The 26,318-nt window shown below is 47.1% G+C and overlaps 1 protein-coding gene across 1 annotated transcript in view; it reads left to right on the top strand.

Annotated features, from left to right (window-relative positions):
• Positions 1–24,318, top strand: part of dab1a (DAB adaptor protein 1a) — a gene marked incomplete at both ends in the record, with an annotated part of 48,419 nt that extends 24,101 nt beyond the window's left edge. The window contains 11 exons of the mRNA XM_079158457.1: positions 5,506–5,637; positions 9,231–9,350; positions 10,521–10,559; positions 11,002–11,064; positions 13,031–13,084; positions 19,816–19,878; positions 20,393–20,489; positions 21,410–21,792; positions 22,492–22,687; positions 22,813–22,961; positions 24,238–24,318. Of these exons, the coding sequence (XP_079014583.1) occupies positions 5,506–5,637; positions 9,231–9,350; positions 10,521–10,559; positions 11,002–11,064; positions 13,031–13,084; positions 19,816–19,878; positions 20,393–20,489; positions 21,410–21,792; positions 22,492–22,687; positions 22,813–22,961; positions 24,238–24,318 (1,377 nt within the window). The remainder of the gene's footprint in view (positions 1–5,505; positions 5,638–9,230; positions 9,351–10,520; positions 10,560–11,001; positions 11,065–13,030; positions 13,085–19,815; positions 19,879–20,392; positions 20,490–21,409; positions 21,793–22,491; positions 22,688–22,812; positions 22,962–24,237) is intronic.
• Between the last annotated feature and the right edge of the window lie 2,000 nt (positions 24,319–26,318).

Raw genomic sequence — 26,318 nt, 5'->3', positions numbered from 1 at the left:
TCTCGGAGGAGGGAAGGTCGTGCAGGATGGAGGGAGCTGGTGCTTGAGATGGAGGAGAAGAAGAGGGGAGACATTAATCTAGCAGAGGGGAGACCGGCATGTCTCTCTCTCTCTCATAGAGACGCCACGTTTTAAAGTCTGGTCAGGGTCGCTGCACCACGTCAGGTCAAGAACTCACGAGCCCGCCGACCTGCTGCTCTCTCAGAGAATGAAATCATAAATTAGTCCACTTCAGCCGGCAGAGAGGACTGCGGGAAGAAGTGCACAAGTAGAAAAATAAACTACCCCGGAGCAAAGTACTCATACGGATGGTAGACAGAGATGCAGTTACTTTACGACGACTAACAAAGACCATCACACTTACTGTGTGAATACGAAGGACGGGCCAGAGGATGTTAAGGGGGTTCGAGGTAAGAGGGTCAAGCTTGAGGGGAGGAACCGTGGGTTGGATGGAAATGAACGGGTCTAGACTGGGAGGCGTCATGGCGGGTGGTGAAAGGATTCCGATCCGTCTCCTACACCCTCTTCACGTCAACTTTCCACTTTGTTTGTGTGTTTGCCTGCAGCTTCCGCCGCATTAGGTCCCATCCCAGATTAATAAACGGGGACTGGTAGAGGGTCAGTAAACCTTCATCCACGCTGACTTAATGATGTTGCTGACAACGCCGTCCTGTGAACACGCTGCGTACAAACGAGCGTAAACTGCTCAAACTAAAATAGACATTTAATATCTTAAGTCTTACGGATGTTAACAACTTGAAGGTTACATTGTATATATGATCAAATATTCCCTGGGTTGTGTATTTACACAAGCAGCTCATGAACATTTAGTTAAAAATCAAGAACATATTTAGATATACAAATATAAAGAAATTCCACCGATCTTACAGATCTGAGTCATAGTTGATGAAGAATTTCATTTCAAGGACGGACCCAATATCGTTCTTACCTAAAGAGCACCTGAGCGAACATCATCCTCGTGTTGCCTTCCGTCATCACAGCTCCAGTTACGCTGCACACGTGTCCTATACCCCACAGCAGAGAGCAAGTTCTCAAGGAAGCAGAGAGGAAGACAAGGAAGCAGGAAACGGTTGAGTGGGGGACTTTTGTTTGGGTCCGCAGTCTTTTTAGTCACTATCCCTGCCAACGCCGTGTCAAACTGTTGATTATTTACAGGCACAATCTAGTTTATGTGCATTTGTTTCAGTGACTGACAGCTAACTGCTAATCTACTTCCTGTCCTGTGCTGGATGCTGGACGGCCTCTGCAGGCGCTCTCATGATGGTCTCCCCTCCGGGAGGGAGAGAGAGAGAGAGAGAGAGAGAGAGAGACGGTATCCTGCTGCTTCTCCTCCTCCCTCCTCCCTCCCACTGTAACAGAATATCTTGGTTCAGTGGCCAGTTGCTGCTGAAGGGCATGCTGCCCAAAGTCCCTCAGAGACACCGAGAGAGAGAGAGAGAGACACCGAGAGAGAGAGAGAGACTAATAGTTCTTATCAGCATCGCCGGAGAGAAAAGAAGACAGAGTACACAGTCAGTATCTGTGTTTTTTTTTTATACACCCACCTGTTTTTGCAAACAATCCACTTCCCCAGAGAATACATCTGTTTAAGCAACTTTGAGCGGCGTCTGATAGTCGAGATGCCGCCAGACATGTGGGCTCCAGCAAACGGCTCGCCCTCCTGGGATTTAATCTCACCGTTCAGTCCAAACTCTACCTCACACGAAAACATCGAGAGGGTTTGTTTGCAACGAAAACAGCAGCAAGTCGCAGTCGTCTCGTAGGACATCGAAGGAGAATAATGACGTTTGTTGTGCCAATAACGACTCAGCACGACTGGTGTTTACAATATAAAGTTTGAGCTCTAGTTGATTTAGTAGAACACATTATTCCTCTTATCACTAAAACTAGACAGGAGCGTTGCTTGAGTGCTGCTGCTGAAGTCCAGGAGTCCCAATATTTTCCCGTTCTATCAAATTGATTTAAAAATGATATTATAGTTTGCAGAAATCTCAGTGTGGCTGGGCATGAAGTCGGTGGTTCCTCGTCCGTCCGAGACCAAACCGGCTACTAAATCTGTTCTGAAACACACATGTTGACCTAAAAAGGCCCATTGCACACTAAACCTCCCCGAATGCACTCGCGTTTAATCATACAGGCCTTATGCATCATCATCATCATCGGAGAGGAAGACCAGCATTAGCAGCAGGGTCCTGGCACAGCAGCCGCACACAGCTGACAGACGCACAGCATCATTAATCAAGCGTCTGGATGGAGCCGCACCAACATGTCCAGTCACGTTAAAAATGACACTTATGATATAGACTGGCACGGCGGCCACGTAAACCACACACACACACACACAGATGGCAGATGCAGCAACATCAGCATCAAATCCATTTAAATCTATACCCAATAAACAATAATATTGGAATAAGTCACTCCAGTCCAAAATGTTAAAGTAGCTTCTTTAGATGATTACAGCCGGAGGCGGCAGCGTTTAACTTGATTTTATTTGACTCTTTCTTTTTGTCGTATGATGCCCTGATGCCAGTTTGTTCTCCGACTGACTTGTTATCGCTTTACACCGTCTTTGTGTGATGAACTCAAGCAAACTGCCGTGTTTCACCATATTTATTTTAAATGTTAAATTCCATTAAAAGCAGCTAGAAGAGTTGGAACTCTTGTGTTCCTGTGGCCGTGTTATCTGGTGACTTTTCAGCCGAATACATCTGTGTGCTCGCAGTAACTTGATGTAAATGGTCGGCTCAGATGATAGAGACGGGGAAGTGTTTATTTAAAATAAATAAAGGAAAATTCAAGGCTTTCTGTTCGTGTTTGCAACAACTGCAACCGTGACGCATTCGTCTGAGAGAATTGACACGGTCACTTGGTAAAGCAAAACACCGGCTGTACACTAAGTGAAAGAGGAGATGCGGCTCGCAAGCTGGCATTTGCACAACGCCCGGCCACTTAAACAAATCTGACCTATCAGGTACAGCCTCAACAGTCCTTTCATTCTACTGGTGGTAGTCTGATAACGAGCACAGCTTCATGACCTCTATTCACAGCATGACTCCGCCACAGAGAGGAAGCCTTCTGATTGGGTGCAGCTGCACGGCTGGTGTGCACGTCACATGTGGAAAAAGTAAAGAACAAAAACAACAAAAGGCAAAAGCCCAGTTTGCTATATTAGTATTAACTTTTAAGTACATTGGCTGCCCATAAAAATATTGAATATTTGTTGAAGTAGTCGAGTGGAGGTCTGGGTAAACTGCTGGCATACAAAGCCAGTACAACAGGTCCCTTTCAAGATCCATGTGGAACATTTTCACCTGACAGACCAGGTAGTGACTGTAAGTTTATGTAAATTGTTTCTACTCTCTAAGACGTACTCGCCGCCAAGACGGAGCGCAGCAATTGAATTTATGCAGCCGTCTCATTCTCTGCTCTCTTTGAATCAGAGTCCCTCTCTGTCACCTCCCCACCCGCCCAGAGATAATTCAATAACCTCTGCAAATGAGCTGTGTGTGTGTGTGTGTGTGTGTGTGTGTGTGTGTGTGTGTGTGTGTGTGTGTGTGTGTTTGTGTTTGTGTGTTCACATGCACTGCCCTAGTAGTCATTTTCAGGTCAATCAGAGGTGATAATAATAATCATTATCTAATTATTAAATTTAGAAGACATGACTCACACAATGATTATCTATTTCTACTGGGGCTCTCACTGTGTTTGTGTGTGTGTGTGTGTGTGTGTGTGTGCGTGTGCGTGTGCGTGTGTGTGTGTGCGTGCCCCAATGTTAAATTGGTGTCACTCCATTCTGCCGTGTCTTGGCTCTGGAATAGCTTCAAAGAGAGCAGATGTGTGTGTTTAGCCTCTGATGTATGGAGCTGCAGCCCCCTCGCATGCACTCGAGGGCCACCGGGGTCATTATGTCGACTGTGTGTCGCTGTTTCCCAGCATGCAGCTGGCGTAGACAATCACAACAAAGCAGACATTTAGTGCGACTTTACAGAGCGGGCCATTGCACGTTGTGTGTGTGTGTGTTGTGTGTGTGTTGTGCGAGCGAGGGCACAGATGAAGTGATCAAGTCGACAGCTTGCCGAGCTGTGATTGTCACTGATCCCCCCCCCTGTCCTCAGGAAAAACAGTGCCATCTGCCACGGGCAATGCCAGCTTGGCACTCTCCCCACCCAGGCTAAACCAGAGCGGGCAGGGGAGCGAGGAGCCGTTTAATATCGGATACAAGGTCTCCGTGTGAGAGTGTCTGTGTGAACGCCTGGGGGGGGGGGGGGGGTAGCATGCAGGTTCTTTTTCTGCTTCCCACGAGTTTTTAATAAAAGCGTAGAAATTCTTCTGTTGTGTTTTGTCTCCTTGTCTTTTGAGAGCTGTTGTACACCTGAAACTCAATCACATTCCTTTCGGTGGCATTATTTGCTTCTTATTAGTGCTTTAAATTAGGTTTGGGCGATCTTTTTTATGATCATATCCTAAAACCGACGCGACTCACAGACACTGATCGGTGATCTGATTGCCAGGAGGCGGCGGCGGCGGCGGCGCTCTGACGGAGCTTTGAAATGACTTTTTATTAAGAAGAAGCGTGCACGTTTTATATAGAATGTTGAAATGTTAAAAGTCCGCTGGTCTGTGCCTGGTGGGACGATATCACAGCATCTGTAACTAGGGCTGTACCCAACAGCTCAGTCTCAAACAATCAGAACACATTAGTTCACTCCTCGGTCCAAAAGTCAAAAATGTATTGGAAAAAAGGTCGATGTCATCATTTCTAAAATTCACATGTTTATATCTAACTTGTTTTTCTCATTTTCTTGAGGGTGATAATCTCTAAAATGTGACCACAGAAGCTTCTATTGAGGTTCTGAATGAAGCCTAGAATGTAAAAATAGAATGACATTCAATGCAGCCTCATCCTTAACATCAGCTGCTCTCATGGAGCGCATCGTGTCGGTGAGAACGGAGATGTTGGGTCTCAGATCCATGGAGAAGTTTTCTAATTAGGGATTTTAAATTCACAGCGTGTTGACATGCAGCTCCACCAGAACCAGCAGGCTGCAGATTCTAGAGATTATTGTAGTTCTGATAGTAAGTCAGTTCAAATCGCCTCGATATCGACGTAGAAAAGAAACAATATTGTCGATCGTCCCTTAAATCAGCACGAGCCGACTTTACATGGCTCCAAAGAGAAGCGAACAGAACAAGTCACAACAATGAAATATTAACAGCATCAAACTTAACAAAGATGCCAAATACATCTGATATCCCTATTTATTTATGTGTTTTTACGCAGTATTCTGGTATTGGGGCCACTGTCTCATTTCATGAATAAAATCAACATATTGAGCAGAAAGTTGCATGTTATTTGCATAAATTCTAGAACAACAAAGTAATAATAATCACGAGAATAAAGTGTAAATCTGTCAACGTGTACGTTCTCGGCGCCGTCTTGTGTGATGTATTAACACATTCTCTTGTCACGCCTCCCTCCAGGTCCTCCAACACCACCACGCGGTCCACGAGATCTCCTACATCGCCAAGGACATCACGGACCACCGAGCCTTCGGCTACGTCTGCGGGAAGGAAGGGAACCACCGCTTCGTGGCCATCAAGACCGCCCAGTCGGTCAGTTGTCTTGTGTGTCCCATGTTTTACCGCTCGTCCGCTGCATGCAGGTTAATGTTTGATTCATCGGGGTCTTCTCTCAATTGCACGGACCTCTTGTCATTTAGACGAGGACCCTTGAACACCAGCTCGATCATCAAACAAACGGTTTACTCTAGTGCCCTTGAGTGTGTGTGTGTGTGGATGATTTCACGTTGCAGCCACACCCTCTTCTTGGTACTGAGTACCTCTTCTTGGACCCGGTGTGATTGTTGTGGTGTTGTTGTGTCTATGTGCCTGGCTTTGTTTCGTCTGGATCCAGCTGGCTCGCTCTGGAGCCGTATTGATTTCCCGTAGAGAGTCGATGAGGGTTTGAGTGTGTGTCACCGGCTCTAATGGCATATCCATCCTCCCAGGGCCGTGGACCGTGGCTCTTTGACTTCAACACACACACACACACACACACACACACACACACACACGGGGGCTGTACTCACTTTTACACCAGCCAGACAAAAAAGAAAAGGTGTTGCTTACCAAATGCTACCGTGGCGAACAGCGTAGCGCGAGCTCTCATCAGTCACCTCGGCTGTCATTTACCTGGCGAGCGCCTGAGGAAAGGTCAGCGCTCTATTTCACTCACATCTTTCCGGTCGATTTGAACCCGCCGCCGTCACTCGCTCGCACGCCGCCGGTTTGTCGCGGAGCCGACCACGAGAGGAGGCGCGGAGCTTACAGCCGAGGCTGTAATTGGGAAGTAAACCGCTTTGATGTGAATTAACAAAGCGTCTCCGTCGTCACGACAAGACTGAGGACTCGAGGTTCCTCCGAAAAAGGCCAATTTGGGAGTGCATTGAAAAGTAATTGGCTTAGCGCTCGGCTCAAAGTCTCAGCGTGAGAAGGACGTGTTTTATTCTAGCGGAGATGGAAGCACATTAATTGTGTTAGAAAGGCTTTTGGACACTCTGTTAGCTCATCACAGTCTTTGTTGTAACTTTTTTTTAGAGAAGTTACTGTTTAATTGGGAATGGGCGATATGGAGGAAATCACATATTACAATATTTTTGACCAAATAGCTCATTATGGATATTGCTACGATATTGTCGGGTTGAATAAAGGTGATTTTACTAAATGTTTACACCATCAGATTTCATCTCTGGACCGTTTTTGGAGGCAGTGCTTCCAGCTTAGTTTAGTGAAACATTTTGAAACTATCCAAAATGTCAGCGGTGTCAATCAAAGCTGTCTGAGCCCAGAGTCACCGAGCAAAATGACTTTCAATTTTTATTTCTATAGCCCAACGTCACAAATCACAGATTTGCCTCAGAGGGCTTTACAATCTGTACCACACACACCACGTCCTCTGTCCTCAGACCCGGGAAGGAAAAACTCCCCAAAAAAAGCTTTAATGGGGAAAAAAACAACCTTTGATTTGTGTCTGAGCACCTCGGCATGTGGTCTGACATGATGGGATGTCGGTCTCAGAGGAGTCAGAGATGCTGCTCGTCTGTCCAGTTTGAACATTTCCCTGTTTGTAGTTGACCATCACTTACTTTCTGTAGCTGTCTATTCAGTTCTCTGGAGGGTTCTGAATACATTCAGAGATCCTGGAGAAGGAAACCAACACCAGGATTTAATTTGGGCAAAAGGTGAAGCCGTTATTAATATTCAGGCGGATCTCAACCAAAACTCCCGATCAGTGCAGATTTTTAATAGAACCGTGTATCTGCAGTAAAAGTCTTCATCTCTTTCTGTTGGAATCACTCGGCGCCGTTGCCGCAGGCGATGAATCACTCATCTGATTGAAGAGCGCTGCACCGAGGTTATCTCATCTCTACGGTCCATTATGGACGCTCCTCCTCCATCCACCTCAGAGCTCTCTCTGCATTCTACCCAGAATTCACCTTTTCGCTCGTCTCGGCTTCTCTCGCCAGGAAGTTTTGACGGAGAAGCGGCGGAAAAAAAATGGAACTCGAAACAGATGGCGAGGAAAAATAAAGAGCATGTGTCGTCAAATGCAAAGAGGATCTTGAATCCGACAGAGTGACAACATGTTTCAGTGTCGGCTCGGCGGGGAGAGTGTCTTGTCATGAACGTCTCGCAGAAAGAAAACTCAAATGTGAACCGTCTTATCCGAGGCAGCCGTCAGTCTGTTGACTCCGGCTGCGCTCCGCATCGCCCCGGTCAATAATTGATCAGGTCTGAAACACCGTCGTACTGCAGGACTCTTTGCTGTGACAGTAGTTCTAAGTTGTCGTCTGACTCGTTCATCGTCTGTACTTGTGCTCCCCTGACAAGAGAAGAGACTAAGAGACGGTCTCTGCTGTGTGAACGAGGCCGAGAGGAGAACGAGATGGAGCGATGCCGTAATCTGGTTCCCAGATAACAAACAAATCAGCGTCCACATGAAGATGTAAATGTAGATTCATCAAAATCTTATTGGATTTAGCATTTTGTTTGCGTACACATCGCTGCAAAAAAGAACAAAGAACAAAATATTATGTAAAAATGATCATTCCCTCTAAAATTGCAAATCATATCGCAAATGCAAAATAAACACAGTTAATAATAATAATACTACATTTTATTCGTATAGCGCTTTAAAAGGTACTAAAAGACACTTTACAAAAACAGAAACAATAGAAGTAATTACAATAACATAGATGACGTCATAACAGTGAATAAAAAGATACATAACTGACTTTACAGATTTAAATAGATGAGTTTTAAGTCAATTAGATATATCTCTATAGATATATATAGATATAGCTCCGTCCCTGTCAAACACCTTCATAAATACATCTCAGGCCGCTCTGTTGATTCAGAGATTCATAGTCTGGAACTTCAGTCTTCTGGTTTTAGTCGCTTTCACTTCTTGCAAGAATTTGTCAGCGTTTAACTAATCAGCAAACAATCGGTCACTAAAGACACTGTTTCCTGGAATGAAAGATTTCAGACAAACTAATTGCAGAAGTGGCAAAATTGTCCAATCCAGTTTGCTGCCATTTTGTTTTTTTCGGGCTGGTGGACTAATGGACTCATCCATAATCAGCTGTCAGCAAACCAATCAGGTATCTGTGACTCATCCTGCGTAAGTCGACCTCAAGAAGCACCGAATTAGAGGAAAACGTAACGGCCTGATCTGTTGGGACACATTGCCACAGATGGGAAGATGAAATATGATCAACGTTGAGTAATAGTTGGAAGCAGATTGAAAGGCAAAGACACTAAAACGTCTGCGCAGCGTTTCACAGCTCTGAGAAAACGATCACGGCGACAATAACAAGACTCCGTCGTCTTGACAATTTCAAGGCAAAAAAGAAGCTACAAACCACTCGAGTTAAGAGTCAATGAGCAGAAATGTGCTCGTGTTGAAGTTGAGCCAGTCTAAACTTTTTCGGGAACTCTGAGAAAATAATGTTTTTAGTTGCAATGTTGGTCTGAGCATGACCTCCATCTTCTGTCATGAGGAGGTCGACATTAATCGCCATTTAACTAGAATAAGAAGGCATGGTTGCAGTTCTAATCAGTGCTGAGGAGTGTGTGTGTGTGTGTGTGTAGTGTGTGTGTGTAGTGTGTGTGTGATTGTGTATAACGTGTCCTTATCTTCCCAGGCTGAGCCTGTGATCCTGGACCTGCGGGACTTGTTCCAGCTCATCTATGAGATAAAGCAGCGAGAGGAGATGGAGAAGAAGGCCCAGAAGGACAAGCAGTGTGAGCAGGCGGTCTACCAGGTACGCTAACCGATGCACGCTTTGACCTTTTTTACAGCCAAGTGACGGCCACGGTTGTCCGTCCGTCTGTTCGCACACATCCTCGCGAACGTGATATCACAGGAACCACTGGAGGGAATTTCTTCAAATTTGTCCCAAACGTCCACACGGACCCGAGGTTTGAACTGATTTTAGAATGGTGGTCAAAGGTCATTGTGACCTCACAAAACTAATTCGTACCCCATTACTCAAGAATACATATTCTAATTATGTCAATTTCACACAAATGTCTTAAGAGGATAAAATGGCTGCGAACGAAATGGTTTGCAAATGCAAAAAAAATGTTGTGAGTCAAAATGTCACGTCGTCGCATTCAATCCAAGCGCTCGACGATGAGCGGCGACATCAGCCACAGTGTAATCCGTCCCCACATCCAGACTTGTAAAAGTCATCTTGAGGATCGACCCTATCAGCCCTACGGCGTGTACTCCCTACGCCGCCGTCACAGCCCGATGCACGCCGGACGCCATTTGTGCACACGGAGCAGATATGCTCCCTCCAGAGGACGCTCGTATCCTGTCACTGTGCCGTCTTTAGCTGGTTATTTTATGAAGCAAAATGAGGAGAGAGGGGGAGGAGGAGGCTCCCGGAGAGACGACGAGCGCTTCCGACTGGTCGACTGGTGGAACAGTTAGCGCTGAGAACCGGGAGGATGAAGTGAGGACCGCTAACTCGACTGCTTCTAGTTATTTGCTAGTTCACCTTATTTTAATCGTCTGCCTTAAGTATGACGAGCCTCATCTGAGAGACTCTTGACTGACAAGTTGAGTAAGACTTGGAAAAGACAAACATCAAAGCAAAGTGAGTGACATGCAGAGCAGCAGCTTTCAGGTTCCATCAGTGGCACCATCTGCCCGTTCGCCGTCCTCTGTTCTGTCCTCTCTGCATCACCTGTTTCATTTCTCTTTATCTCCGTGTCTGTCTCTCTCTCTCCCTCTGATTATTGCCAAATGATTTTTTTTGTCTGAATGCTGGGAAGCTGCCACGTCTTGCTGTGCTTTCCACCTCCTCTCTCTCTGCTCCACCGGCTTAACTTCCTCCCCCCTCTTCTGTCTCCTCTCTCCCTCCTTCCTCCCCGTGTGTCCTCTCTCTCCTCCCTCTATATCCGCCTGCCCCGCCGCTCTTCTGCAGACAATACTGGAGGAGGATTTGGAGGACCCGGTCTACCAGGTAACTTCCTAAACCAATCAGCTTTGCATTCTAGTCGGCTTGCTCCTCCTCTCTGTGTGTGTGCACTGTTGGGGAGACGTCTGGTTACAGTGTGTACGGTACAGATGTTTGTGTGATGTCGACAACAGTAGGAGACGCCCTCCAAACGTGTGCGGTCGTGGGTGTTGTGTGTCTACGGTGCATGTCTGCCAGTCGAAAGATGTATTACTTTTCTGCTTCGGGAATCTTTGCTGCTTAAAATTCTCCTCCTTGTGTCACCCGGATCTATTCTTCTTCTGCTTTTTATTTTTTTTATAAATAATATTGACAATGCTGTTTGACTAATCACCTACAATTTCACCACTTTTCTCTCAACTTCCTTTATCTTCCAATTTTCTCTCCCGCTTCTTCTTCTTCTTCTTCTTCTTCTTCTCCTCTCCTCCCTCCGCTGCTGACGTTGTAGTACATTGTGTTTGAGGCGGGACACGAGCCCATCCGCGACCAATCAGAAGAGAGCATTTATCAGGTACTCACAAGCTCGTCTTGTCTGCTTGAGGTTTTCTTATTTTTTTATCCCGTCATCTTGTACTCAGCTGTGGTCGAGTCACCACCACCAATAACAACAAGAAGCTCTTTAAAGTGTTCAAACAAAGTACAATATTGTACTCTTTCACAATAAAAGGTCGCGCCTGATACTTAAGATTTTCCTTATATTTCCCACACATGCACTCAGACACATGTAGTGTATTTGTCAAACTTAGTTACAACGCTGCAGGTCTGGCTCTATCTCTCTCTCTCACACATCCAATTTATTTAACAAATGAACACTTACAAGTTTAAAGTTGTACTAGATTATGGGTCAAGAAATGTGGTGACCACGCGTCTCTTCACTCGTTCTCGAGGTGTCGTCGGTGTCTCCTCTGACTCGTAGCTCGCGCTCTGGAGAGCATCTATGCTTTTTGTTTGTTTACAGTTTCTTTGTGAACATCACATTAGCTGCTCAGAACAAAATAACGCGTCGCCCTCCTCAAAGCCACAAACAGTGACTTCAAACATTCCGGTCCGAAAGGGCCGATAACGCCGCTGGACACGCTGCTCGCTAATCTCTCCCAACAATAGCTTTGCTTTGTCGGCAGTAGTAGAATTATAAAATGCAGAATTTAACTGCGCGGCAGCTGCTAGTAAAGACGACAAGGTCGGCAACGCCTGTAATCGATGTTGAACGCTAAGCGTGAACGTAGCAAAAGAAAGGCGTTTCAAAATCAGAAACGTAGTCGTGTGGATGTAGCCTGAATCTTTCATTCGCTTGCCACCAGCTACATCACTACATATATATAGTGCTCATAAAATGAAATGCTGCCTTTGTTCACTCGTAAAATGTACAAACAGGAAATAAAAGACTAAGAACAGAGGCGAACAACACTCTCCAGAGGGCCCCCGACAGCTAAAGCTGGCTGCCCCAGGGAGAGGAGCCTTTCTCTGGGTGCTCTCCTCGGAGGACGTGGGTAGACCTCCGAGGGATGGAGAGGGGGAGGGATCGGTGCCGCGTGGAGGGGATGTGGAGGTTATTCCTGGTTACCCCTCCTCTTTTTTCTCTCCTCCCCTCCCTCTTTTCACGAGGAGATGAAAGAAAAGCAGGCGATCGGTGGGGGGGGGGGGGGGGGGTGAGAAAGATTAATCACCAGCCTCTCGTTTGATCTTTAAATAAAATGGATTGAAAATAGACAGGGAGTGCTGGCGCGTGAACTAACATACACACACACACACAAACAAACAAAGCGCACACACACACACATCAGGCGTAAGAAGCGTGAGCCTCAGCCAGCCTCCAGCCACAGAGGAGCTAACGTATGAATAAAGATGGCAGCTTCTGGAAATAAACATGTGAAAGAAGGCGAAAGGCTGGTGCTAGATTGATATCCGCACTCTATCAGCGCTGGATTTCATTTTCTGATTGGTGCGCGTCCACCTGGGGAAGATGAAAACTTTATTTTAAACACCCCGTGTCACTGTGGGAGAGACAAAGACCGAGGATTCAAACATACCCGTGCCCTTTGAGTCTATTGCACACACGCCGTCAAATCTATCCGCCTGCGTGACACGGAGATATTACATGTCTCCGTGTGTGTGACAATCTGAGTTATTACATGTCTCCATGTGTGTGACAATCTGAGTTATTACATGTCTGTGGCTGTGATGAGCAGCCTTATCCATTCTTTATTAGAGAGAGAGAGAGACAGAGAGACCGTCACCGCAGGCCGATAGTCGACTGATTAGCCTCTTGGATGAGTTCTCACTCCGCAGATTTTAATTCTGATTATCCCCCCCCACACACACACACACACACACACACACACACACACTGCTAGTGATTGATTTGAAACCGAGGAGCCAGGTTTCAGGGTTTTTGTCCCAGCATGTGACGTGTGATGTGCGACGTTTCACTGTGTGATTAAACCAGAGGTAACGGGCTCTCTTGGCCGACTGTGTAGGTTCCCACCAGTCAGCAGAAGGAAGGGGTCTATGACGTCCCAAAGCGACACCCAGTGAGTGACCCGTGTGTTTGCTCCACGTCCCGTCCCCCCCCCCCCCCCCCCCCCCCCCCCCTTCTCAGACAAAGTCTTCATGTCTTCAATGTTCCCCCTGAGAGGTTTTGCTGAGACCCAGTGCTCTTGTGCTGCTGTTCTGCTTGTGCTGTAGCTGTGGTGGCTGGTGCCCCTTCTCCTCGTGCTCCGTGGTGCCTGCTCCCATATGGTTACAACCCGGGGGACGCTGTGTCTGTGTGTGTGTGTGTGTGTGTGTGTGTGTGTGTGTGTGTGTGTGTGTGTGTGTGAATGCATGCCTGGCTTGGTGGTTTTTGGCACCGGTGGTTGAATCCAGCGGCAAAACCCTGCATGCCCTTCTCCCTGATTGTGCCCAACACACGTTCATGTCTCCGTCATCTTTCCCTGTAACGGACACGAATGATGTGTCTGACTTTAAAATGTGCATGGCCTCATATTTTTCAATTTATACATATCACGACGGTCATGCATTTAAGCAAAGTGTTTGCAGTATAAATCTATATCGCTGTTTGTGCAGGTGTGTGCGGTACTTGTGTGTGTGTGTGTGTGTGTGTGTGTGTGTGTGTGTGAGAGAGAGCTCCCCACACACTGCCACTGGTTATAATGAAAGATGACCTTGACCAGGCTGCTCTATAACTCAGCTGCTCTTTTATCTGCCTATAAAGATGCTTCTTATATTGTTGCCTGATTTAATCTGCTAAAATCTTTACACTCCCCATAACCAGGCTGCTGCCCTGTGTGTGTGTGTGTGTGTGCGTGTGTGTGTGTGAACACTTCATCCCATGTTGCTGGTCTGTAGATCAGTAATTCCCTCAGCCCATCCAGAAACCACCGGCTCCATTATTAATCCTTAAACCTGCTAAGAACTGGCAGTCGCAATCCCACTCCATGATTTTCTTTTTTTTGGTGGAATTGGAATCGGTCTCACAGTTCTCTGGCTGCATATTATCACCAGCTTTGGTAAGAAGCTTACAGGCACCGTAGTATTTCTGTTCCCTCCTCACCCGGGCCCACAACACATGCTGCTATTTGGATTGCCTTTGTGTTGGCGGGTGTCTGAACGTGAGCAAATCCAATATGTCTCTCTTGTTGTGCGACCAATTGGACGAGTCGTCCGTTCTGAGTTTGAACGAAGCGAGTTTCGAGTCTCTCTGAGGGAGTAACTACAACCCAGCATCATAGAGACACGAACGGATCACAAATTTAAGAATGCGTTTTTGTGGCTCGTATTGTGATTTGGAGATACTGTAATTTGGTTGTACGGTGAATATTCAGACTCACTCAGAGGGAAGAAAGGAAACCGCTGCTGTGCTTCTCTCTCTACGGGTTGAATCTTTCAAGCATGTGGCACCACAGTAAGTGATGTCACAGCACGTCTTTCACATCAGAAGACAGAATTCACATCGTATTGTGTATATGAGCAGCCGCAAGGAGACATTTCTGAGAGCTACAATGTCTCACATTTAGTGGAAAGAACTGCAGAAGTGCCACAAAAAGGATGCGAAAATGGCAGCGAAGCCGCCGTAAGATGTGATGGAAATACATTAACACCAACACAAGGTAATTACAGAGGAGCTATATGAAAATAACATTATTATAGTATTGTTCATATGGAGACTGCAGGGCTTTGTAGCATTTAGTGAAGCGTGTCTGCATAGAAACTCAAATATCCCACTGTGTGTGTGTGTGTGTGTGTGTGTGTGTGTGTGTTTGGGTCGTATTGAGCTTATTGACTTGACTGATTGATCAAAGTAGTCTGCATCACTACAATCAGTTAATCAACAACGAGCACTGTTGTTTCTTCCCGTGGAGCCGACGTGTATGTACGGTGTTTTACTGCAGCAGTCAGTCCGGTGAAGGCGGTCAGCGAGCTGCTGACGGACGAGCGGAGACGTTTACGGGAGTTGACGACAGAACGCTGGTTTCTAATTCTTCCTATTCGGCGGACGTGGCGTGAAGGCAGCAGTAGAAGCTTGTTGTGACTTCACTGAGGCGGGATTGACCAGAGGCAGCAGCTTTTACCTGACCGTCGTTGTTCACGGTGGACTTAATGTGTGTCTTATTGGCAGCGGAGGTGCGTTGCATTCTCAGGAGGAGGATTAACAGTTGCTCCGCTACGTCTGGTGAGGAAATGATGGCGCCGGCTGCAGAAACACGACCTCCTGTCTTAAGCAATCGCCTCCGTTGTTTACTCTGTCACCTTCTTCAACGATGACAAATCGATAAAACACACACACGAGGCCGTTTCAATCTACTGAGACTCTGACCCCCTAAGAACTGAGAGTGTTGAATCAACAGAAGCCCACATGTGGAGGTCAGCAGCATATTACCAACTCTGTCCAAACATTAGGTTAGTACGATACATGACATGATATTTATCAGACCATTTATCGTGCATGAATGGCCTAGCGTCCTGGTTTAAATAAAGGTTGCATTCAAATAGGCTGAGTTGAACCAACAAGGATTCTTCTCATCTAAGGTTAGTTCTCACCAGAGTTTAGCAAAACTAGGTTTAAAATGAGTAAATCCAGATGAAGCGGATCTCTGTTGCTCAGTTAAACACGAATCTCTCTTTAGTAAATCCAAGTTAAAACTAAAACTAAAGTTATTGTGAGGAGCTTTTAACTGGTTCTGAACCAGTCTCAGTTTAGTCCGGACCCTCTATCTGACCTCCATCAACCAACAAGACCTTCAGGGAGAAGATGGTCTATTTATGGGTTTATGTCCTTTATTTGCTTTACGTCCACGTGTGAAAGAGCGACCGAGAAAATGATTCAAAGGTCGTGAAAAACGTCCACAGCCTGGTTGTGTTTTGTTCCCAGTTGTGAGTCTCTGTGAGTGTGTGTGTGTGTGTGTGTGTGTGTGTGTGTTTGCATGTGTCAGTCTGGCAGTGTTGTCGACCGCGTGCCAGAGTTCGATCAGTCAGACGGCGGGGGATCAGCGAGGTGGCGTTAATTAAAGGGGCTGCGATAATTGTATGCAGAACACATGTGCTCAGGTAATTACGGTTTCCCCCCGAGACGGCTAATTGATAGGTGGCGGCCGTTCTGATAAAGATAAAGGGCCGGGCTGAAGAGATGGAGAGGGTGTATAATGGGCACGGAGGGATAATTGGCCGGGCAATGGACGGCGAGAGAGAGTGGAGGAAGAGAAGCAGAGGAATGAGCAGCAGACTGTAGCTTTAAGCAAAGAATAAGATCTGTTTCAAACAAACTGTCAAAGGTGCATTTAAACGTCCCGAAAGGATTTACTACATTTCATCGGTTGGGTTTTAAATGAACCATAATGAGTTCGGGGGGTTGAGAAATGGACAATATTTCCAGAACTGATTAGTATTTGGGCAAGCTGTTCCCGTTCTTCAGCCTCGGCTAATGACGGCCATACTTCATGCTTTCATCCAGAGAAAAGAAAACACTCAGCAATATTGTACGTCGTGCACCAACTGCTCCCGCTTTGCCAGGACCAATCTGCACGTTGTGTGTCGGTGCCAGGCGTCATCATTCAGGGTGCAAAATACATGCAAATACCACCAGTATGGCTCTCATATGTGTGTTTTAAGAGTATTAAGCTGTTGGCTGCACAGACGCAGTGTGAGAAATTCCTCTTTGGCTTTTTGTTTTAATGGGATTTGTTTCAGATTATTAAGACTTTTAGATTGTAATTCACTTCAACGGAGAGCAAACTCAGCAGGAAGGAAGCAGTTTTCCCCCCCATCTATAATGTAACATCCTGCCTCCCCGTTTGCGCTCTCATAACAGCATGTTAGTTAATCCAGGTGCTCTCGCTGTGCCTGTCTGTCTCACACTGTGGTTGCTGACACCGGGGAGCAGCTTTACAGAAACACAAAAGGGGCTTTAAAGCCCAGCTCAGCGCTGTAGTGTAGACTAAAGGTAGGGATGATCTCTAAACCTGTTCAAATCTTCACTTGGGCTCGAAGTCTGGCGAGAGGAGCGTTGTTCTGTGCTCTGAATGTGTGTGTGTGTGTGTGTGTGTGTCGTGACACCTGCAGACCATCCTCCTCCCCCCTCATTCCACCTCTCTCCCCTCTGTCTCACCCTCTCTCTGAGTGTAAGAAAAACAACTAATATGTTTGTGTGTGTGAGCACATTTTCATCCCCACCTGCCATCTAACACTGGGGTTGTGATTGCAGAACGGACATCAAAGCCCCCCCCACCACCACCAACACCACCATCATCCTCATCATCATTATCACGATCAGCCGCTCCAACAAGAACAGCAGCAGCCGGCAGTGGCAGATCTGATAGACTTAGGCCTGGAAATGGTGACTCAGGTAAGGAGCTTGTGTCTTTTTTTCACCCGGTTTGATATATAAGACCAAACACCGGACCGGTAGATCGAATTTTACCACTAAGAGGAACATAATGACGCTGAGAGAGAAAGCCCAGGAATAAGAGTGTAGCGACTCCGGTCCACTTGGTGGCGGTAATGCACCTCTAAGCTGGTTTGCCATCCGCCAATAAACACTACAGAAGAAGAAGATGGACGGGGAGGGAAGCGGCACCATGTTACACTCGTAGACTGTGTATATAAGAAGTGGACATTGGTTTGTTTGATGCGGTTTTGAAGCCTCAAATTCAGCATTTTGGCCGTCGCCATCTTGGCTTTTTTGCAACCATTGAACGAAAGTTACCACATTTAGACTGAGGAAGAGTGACGTAGAGACACCGTATATGCAGCTCTGGTAGCAACAGCGACCTGTCAATCAGCGGGTAGCCCCGCCCTAAAGCATCATTCACTAAATGAACATCATGCTGTGTTGAAGAAGACTTGAAACTAGAGATTGAGACCATAAACTCATGTTTACAATGTTTACTGAGGTAATAAATCAAGAGAGAAGTAGAGTCATTTTCTCATAGACTTCTATACAACCAGAGGAGTCGCCCCCTGGTGGTCATTAGCGAGAATGCAGGCCAGGCTCAGGTTGATGATGTAGGCAACGTTTTCATTTGCTAGAATGTGTCATAATAACAAATGCCGGGTCAGCAGGTTTGCATTAAATCAAAGTGGTTCAAACTTGATCAAAATGGAAATCAACCCAACTCCAGTTGCGACAAAAGCAAAGAAGGGTCCTCAACATACTGTTACCCATCAGCCCTGATGACCAGGCTTCTTCAGGCGCACTCTCAAGATGATCTACTCGCCCTCGTCTTTACCGCTTTTTCTTTTTTTGTCCGTCTCCAGCCGTTAGGTCGGCCCGGCTCTTGACCCTCGTCGCGCATGAATAAAACATGCGACCCTGCTGTTGCGTAGCAACCAGGTTGAGGCAGAAGGTAAAGTGGAGTGGCGCCGTATGTACGGGTGCATAACGGGAGCGTTCATATCTGCATGTGTACTTGTGCGAAAAGAGATGAGAGGAAAAAGAAACCTCTCCGGCAGCAAACCGAGCTGCAGGTCCTTCCAGGGCGGAGTGGACGTAAAGGTCAGAGCGTCTGTCAGAGAACCGGTGGAGGTCGGCGGGGTGAGCGAGACAGCGGCGGTCATCTCGCCGGGCAGACACGGCGCACACACACACACACATACGCTCACGGTACATTAATAAAGCATTCAAAACACTCTGACAATCACAGGAGCCTGACCCCACCGCCCCGCCGCCGCCACACGGGAGGAATATTGAGTGCTGGAAGTGGACGGAAAGTCTATAAACGTCCAAGTTCCTGGACTGTTTGTCTGCGGTTTCTGTTTGAAGAACATTAGCAAAGGCTCCGCGGTATCGACTCAGAGCAACAGCCGAAGGAATTTATTGTGTTTTATGTCCAGGAGAGTGTTTTTTTTTAATCCCATGGACTTCCTGTTATCAGTCCATGTTGCATATCTTGGATACATCTCGTCTGGTCTTGTTGATCTTTATCTCCTACGTTAGGCTCAGCAGCAGTAGCACACATTACATCATCCTCCTAACGTACCCATGACTGTAAAAAACACCGTGCTCTCAGATCCATTTTCTGATATATGCAAGAAGAACTTTGTGACCTACGAGGGGGGAAGATATTCTAAGAACATTCATTATCTCCAAAGAAATTATCCGCCTCCATGATTTATGCAAATCTCTGACCATGTATTCAAGGCTTAAATTCCTTTACGGCTATAAATAGAGCTTTACTTCACTCGCCACCGGGCCTAAAGATATTATTAATGACGGAGAGAAAAAAAAGGGCGAGATACTAAAGAGGAGGATCGTTGGGAGACTGAGAAAGGAAACAGAAGAATTTCAGATCAAATAGAAAACGTCTGCTGTCTTTGATAGTGATTCCCTCTGAGGCGAACCACACATTCCTCCGTACGACAGGAGGAACGTAATGACTTGTCCTAAAGAACACACTGGTGCTGTAATGATGCGGGGGGGGGGGGTCTGTACCAGCTGATAGAAAGGAGAAGATGACAAAGACTGTGTGTTTCATTGGAAGCTTGTGATAACTCTTGGTAGGTATGTCATCATAATCACTCATTTCATCTCATTATCCCATCTCTCCATCGTTTCCTTCTTCTTCTTCTTCTTCTTCTTCTTCTGTGTTGCTGCCACAGTGTTCAGGTAGGTACCACATGTCCCAACACACCAAGCTAGTGTCGTGTCGCATGCGTCGTGTGCTGCATGTTGCACTGGAATGCAAACCGACCCCAGATAATATATATAAATATATATTATATAACGTTATTGTTGTTGTACCTGACTGGTAGTTTCTCTTGTTCTCAGAATATCAACCAATTAGAGATTTTTGGAGACATGTCCACGCCTCCTGACATCACCTCTCCATCGGTGAGTAGCCGTCCTGCATACGATGGGTCATGATTCTCTACTATTTGAATAGTTTATGCGACTGTTGTCTTGTCTTCAAAAGAATATATTTTACCGTCACAAGCGCTGGGAGATGGAGAAGTTTGCCTTTCAGGGCTTTCTGACAGATTTAGGCAACAAATCTACTCGGTTAGATTTAGTACGAGATTATGGTTTAGGTTGAAATAAACTGTGGCAGAAAGCCACGGAGGCAAACTACTAAAAACGTCTACTTTTCCTGTTCAAAATGACGAACCAAAATAGAAAACATTTGCTAAAACCTGACGCACCTAATGAGTTTGTTCTACTCCCGTTCTTCTTCTATGGTTTCTCCGCATATACTCTCTTATCGAATAGTTATTTTGCTCTCCTACGTACACAGTTTGTGTTCTACATCTTATAAAATCCGAACTGTATTTCCGATGATGATGATGATGATGATGATGATGATGATGATGAAGATGTGTTTTTTTTCCTGAATCCACAACCTGCACAGACTCCCGCCTCTCCAGCCAACATCCTCGACCCCTCGCTGGGCCTGCAGCCTCCCACGGAACTGTTCGCTCCCTTCAATCCTGCGTCTGTGCCCTCAGGTAGGACCTTGTTCATTTCTAAGCTTAAATACACCCGCTGCTACAAGCGAAGGGGGAAAGAAACGCAGCGGGGGAGAGAGAGAGAGAGACGAGGAGAGGGAGAGAGAGAGATGAGGAGAAGGAGGGAGGGTTTGAAATAAATAGAGGGGGACGGAATAGGATTGAAATGTAGATGAGGGAGGGGAAAGAGAGGAAACGGTGGTGTTGGTTGTGCGTTGAATATAAAATGCATCATTAACTTGCGGCCTCGGATGCTGCTGATTTACCTGTGGCTGAGGCAACTGTGGTGGTCAGAGGGAAGCAATAAAACACGCTGAGATGACGGCAGTGAAGGCTCCTCGGTATGCACAGTGGATTAGACGTCGGTGTGTACCGGATCTCCTGCTTTACTCCCCTCCTCACCTCTCGTCTCCCCGGCTCTCTGCGTGTGTCGGCGTGGGAGGGCGGCCGGGGGTTAAATGTCAACTTCCCCCGCCGTAGGTAAGGACAGGAGAGCAGAGACGAGCAGAGACGAGCAGACACGAGCAGAGTGCGCGATAGAAAGAGCTCCTGCTGATGAGTTTGAGTGATTTTAATGAGCGCGCGTCGGGCTCTTCGTAATGACTCTCCCTCATTCTGGAGGTAATTATAATAGTTCACCGTGACCGTCAGGAGACACCGCATTAGCTGCAGGCAGAAGTAGGGCAGCACTCTCTGGGTTTGTGTGGATAATATGCATATGCACTGTGGGTATTTTAATCACATTTTATGAAATACCAACATTTTCTATATGTGTCTGAACCCCAAACCTGATGATGCTGTTTCCATAGAGGGGCAGGATTCTATATCACAGTGAACAACAAGGCCACGGAGAGAAGAATGAGATCTAACGAACTGCTTTGTGTTCAGAGGTTAACCTGAAGCCGTTTACTCTCCACCAGGTTATGTGACGATGGGAGCCGTGCCGCCCGGCCACTGGTCCCAGCAGGCGCTGGCCTTCGGGGTCCAGTCTCCTCTCGGCCCGGTGGCCCAGGTGCTGCCGGGCGGCCAGCCGCTCATCTGGGGCCAGGCCAACATCTTCCCCGCCACGCAGCAGCAGTGGGCAGCCATGGCAGCCGGAGCCTTCCCCCCCACAGCCTACCTCCCCGCCCAACCCGTGGGGTTGCCCGCCATGTTCCAGGCCCTCGCCCCCGTCGCGGCGATGACTTCGGGCGGCGAGAGCCACCCGTGCGCCGGAGCCGGCGCGTCGGCCGCCTCCCCGTCGGCGTCGTCGAGTCCGCAGCACGGGGAGAGGGCGAGGAAGATGGGCAAGGAGATGTTCAAGGTGGGGAGGAAGGTCTGATGCAAAAGAACCGAAATGTAGCGACCTGGATCCCAAAAGCAATATATCTGAAAGAGGAATGATTACGAGTAACAGAGTGCTGCAGGAACGAGTCCTAAAACAAAGACATGAGTCAGCGTGTTTGCACTCCCCTCGTTTTATAGTCGGTGGGTTTTGTTGTTAGAAGTCTGAAATAAAGTCTGTGGTTCACACAAGCTTGAGAGATTTTAATGTTTTGTTCTACGACATAGAATATGTCTCTTTGTATTTAAAGGTTTTTTACGTATCTCAAAGACGGCCGTGTCTAAACGAGGTGACAGAATCCCTCTGGCTTCCTGAGGGAACCAGAGCGATGCTGACTCCTGGTCTAAAAGAAATACGTCGTCCCTGCAGCTCTGAGTCTGAAGGGAACAAATCTATATAAATATAACACCACTCTTTGTGACTACTGCTGTTGCTCCCTTTTGTTGTTGTTTACGTCTCCGTTTGTTCCTATTTTGTGGCTTTCTGTACGTCCTGTCTTAATTGTAGGTTTTTGAAGGAATATTGTAAATAGATAGGCGACGGGGAACGAGGGGAGAGAGATGGAGAGCACTTCCACACAGCTTATGATTTAAACACTCATACCCAAAGCCCAGATATCGTTTTTCTGCCCAGTTTGTACTGGCGAGCCTTCCTCACCAACTTCTGCCTCTTCTTCAGGATTTCCAGCTGGCGAAGCCTCCGGCCATGCCGGCGAAGAAGGGCGAGCAGCCCGGCTTATCGGGAACCTCCGAGGCGTTCAGCAGTTACTTCAGCCGCGTGGGCACCGCCCAGGACACGGACGACTGCGACGACTTCGACATCTCTCAGATGAACCTGACACCGGTGACCTCCACGACGCCGTCCACCAACTCACGTGAGCGCTCCGTCCATTCACGTTGGCCTGCGCCCTTTCTTTTGTCCTTCGCACTCTGCGCTCTCTTTTGTCTGACTTGGCTTGTCTCCCCCCCCCCCCCCCTCCCCCACACACACCTTTTGCAGCTCCCACCCCGGCTCCTAGGCAGAGCCCCCCCTCCAAGTCCTCAGCCTCCCACGTCAGTGACCCCCCCACCGACGCCACAGACCCGCCCACAGACGACTCGTTCGGGGAGGCAGAAGGCAGCCCGAGCCGCAGTGGAGAGGAAGACGCTGTAAGTGTGTGTGTGTGTGTGTGTGTGTGTGTGTGTGTGTGTGTGTGTGTGTGTGTGTGTGTGTGTGTGTGTGAGGACGGTAGAAGAGGAGTAAAGTCAAGTGTGTGTGTGCCTTTAATAACTCACTCCTTATGCTGCTATAACCTGCGCAGCGTGTTGAGATCTGCTGATAAATAGCCTTTGTAGCGGTGTTGGCGGGCCAGGTAATCACTCTGGCTGATTAGGGGACCGATGCTGTGTGTGTGTGTGTGTGTGTGTGTGTGAATGAATGTGCACATGAAGTGTGTGTTTCTGCGTGCCTGCATAAGTATGTGGTTTCGGCGTGTGCGTGGTCAACACCGCGTTAAATTAGCTGGCGCGATTGTCAGAGACATCATTAAGTTGTTATTAATACGAGCCAGGAAGCGTCCATACATCACCACTTCCACACGGAGGGAGGAAGAACACCCCGATTCTTCTTCTTCCTGGGGGGGGGATTCATATTTATCTTAATAAGGAGCAGCACCTTGATCCACGAGAGGGAAATTAAGGGAAGATGAGAAGATAAAGAGGTTTTTAGGGAGGGCGGAGAGACTCTCTGCCTTTGACCGAAGTGCTTGTAGGAGGAGTGACCTTCCAAGAAACAAGCAGTTCTTTCCTCGACATGTTTTTTCTCTTTCTCTCTTTTTGTGTTTCTTTCTTTTGCTCCCCCCCAACTCTCCAGCCGTGAAACATTAGATTTATGCCCCCAAATCCAGCTGTTATTGGAAAAAGAAAAAAAAAAAGAAAAAATGTCTGAAAATGTCACCGGGCCCTGAAATAACACGCAGTTGCTTTTCACAACCAAGAGAAAATGTGCGTCGGTGACGGCGGCTGAGCGAAAAGGTTACAAAAGAGAGACGGGAAAGATGGAGCGAAGGCAGAAAAACAGCCTCCCACTCTCTGCAAGGTGTGAAGAGCAGAAGTGCTTTTAACAGAAAAACAAGGAGATAGATCAATAGAATGAAGGCTTTTATGATATACAACTGTAAGTGTGTGTGTGTGTGTGTGTGTGTGTGTGTGTGTGTGTGTGTGGGTTTCTCTTTTCAAAGTGTCCTTATTCCTCCTTCAGAGTATTGACACCTTTTACTTCCTGTTTACGTCCTCTCTTGTAGTCTCCACTGAGTCCTTCTTTCAGATTTATTCTTCTTCTGTCCCTTTTTTTCCCCCCCTTCTCTTATTCTCCCCTCCATCAACTCCTCCTCCCACACTTTTCTCTACCTTCCTTTCCTCCCCCTCTTTCTCTTCCCCTCTCTAGGCGTGTGGTTCTGGGTCGCCCTGCCCCAGCGAGACAGCAGAGCCCAGCCCAGACCAGGCCAGTCCAGAGGCTGGGAGCTAGATAGCAGCAGGGCAGGGTAGGTATCGATGCCTCTCCTCCTGCCCCCCCCCCTCCCTAACTCCTCCTCCCTGCCCTTATCTGTTCTTCTGGTTGACTGTTGTACCGCCCACTTACATTAATCAAGCTGATCGCTCTCTGTGTGCTGCTTCTTTTTTGTTTTTTTTCATGTTTTCCTCCACTGTTGTTGTTTTTCTGAGGGGTGAAAGTAGACCGGTACAGTCCGGTACCACTCAAAGGGGGTCAAAACCCACATTCAACGACCCGTTGCGATCACATTTCAACAAGAACACACGTGTGCTAACATGTCAACATGCAGTTTGTTTCCTCCTCCAAGACACGATGCTTCATGTGTTAAAGCTGCATTCTCTCTAATGTCCACCAGGGGGCGACTCCTCTGGTTGTATAGAAGTCTATGAGAAAATGACTCTACTTCTCTCTTGATTTATTACCTCAGTAAACATTGTAAGCATGAGTTTATGGTCTCAATCTCTAGTTTCAAGTCTTCTTCAATACAGCATGATGTTCATTTAGTAAATGATGGTCCATTTAGAGTCACACAGACCATAAAGCAGGGGATGCTTTAGGGGCGGGGCTTACTGTGATTGACAGGTCTCTACCAGAGACGTATACGCCGTCTCTACGTCACTCCTCCGGAATAATCTGAAAAATGTGTTCCCAACTGGAGAAAATCCAAGTGAACCACAGCTGCCGTGTTGTTAAAGCAATAAAATACAGAACGACACGTCTTCTTTGTGGCGTCCAAGTTGTTTCTACGTTACGACTTAAAAGGTCATAAACACGCCAAAGTCGGAGGAACGGGTTTTTAATCTGTGCTCGCTGCATTTCCAAAAACTGTGAAGTTCACCTGCTGCTGCAGCTGATTGTCTGATATCAAAGTGCAGTCTGTCGCACAAAATAGTAAAATATGTTTCGTGACGATCGGTTTTTATTCCAACAACACAGACAGCAGGTCAAACAAACTGCCACATCTGTAACTCCGCTGGCAAAAACTGCTCAACGAATTACAGCGGCAATGTTCTTCTAATTTAAAAAGAAAAACAAGTTGTTTGATGATTTTTGAAAGTTCCGTCACTTTTCTGTGGCGCTCGAACCATTTAAATGAATAACTCTGCTGCACATGATGTCAAGAGTTTCTTTGTTTCACACGATAACAAAATGAAGCGACTACTTTCACCCCTCGTTCCTCCTTCACCCGATGTCTCGCATGCTCAAAGGAAGGCATGAGTGGTTCTGGTTTGTCGTGTGTGATTGTGTTGTGTGTGTGTGTGTGTGTGTGTGTGTTGGTTATTTGTGTCACCTGGAGTTTTGTAAGCATGTGGCATCAGTTCTTTTGTAACGGCGTGTGACGAGCTCGTCGTGTCTGCTTCTTTGTCGTCCTCATTGTGTCCCGTCTGCGTGTCCTCCTGCTGTAAATCACGCCCTCGCTCCCTGAATAGCACACATCCCCACTCGGGAGAGCCAATAGCGTGTGACAGCCAATCAGAAACTTGTGCACTTCAGTGAACAGGACGTCGCCTGGGCTTTGCCGACGTGGTGTGTGTGTGTGTGCGCAAATATGCTGATCTTGGATGTTTAGCTCGTTGTGTGCTGTCACTTTGTGTGCTTTATGACGTGAAGTGCTGCGTGATGTCACGTAACTCTGAACATTATGTGGAGAGAGACCGGCAGCTGCTGTGGACACTCAGGGAGCTGATGACGTGTGCGACTTTTTAACACTTCATCCGACAGGAAAGCGTTCACACGACTTTTCTGTGGGAGACGTGTGAGCATGCAGTTTGTCTACTCAAGGAGACAACGGGACAAACACGCCACGGAGGAGAGGAGACGTCCAACGCATCACAAAACGCTCAGTTCGGATCGTAGCTTGGTTTGGAGCCACAGTTCGGATCAGCAGAAAGAAAAAGATTTAAGATTGCCGATCGTCGATTTGTCCCGAAATAATAAATTCAACCTCCCTGAAATCAGTGTAAACAGTTAAA

This window comes from Pholis gunnellus, assembly GCF_910591455.1.
Source record: "Pholis gunnellus genome assembly, chromosome: 4".
Taxonomy (NCBI): domain Eukaryota; kingdom Metazoa; phylum Chordata; class Actinopteri; order Perciformes; family Pholidae; genus Pholis; species Pholis gunnellus.
The sequence above is the reverse complement of the archived record's forward strand: the minus strand, read 5'-3'. Positions and strand labels throughout refer to the sequence as shown.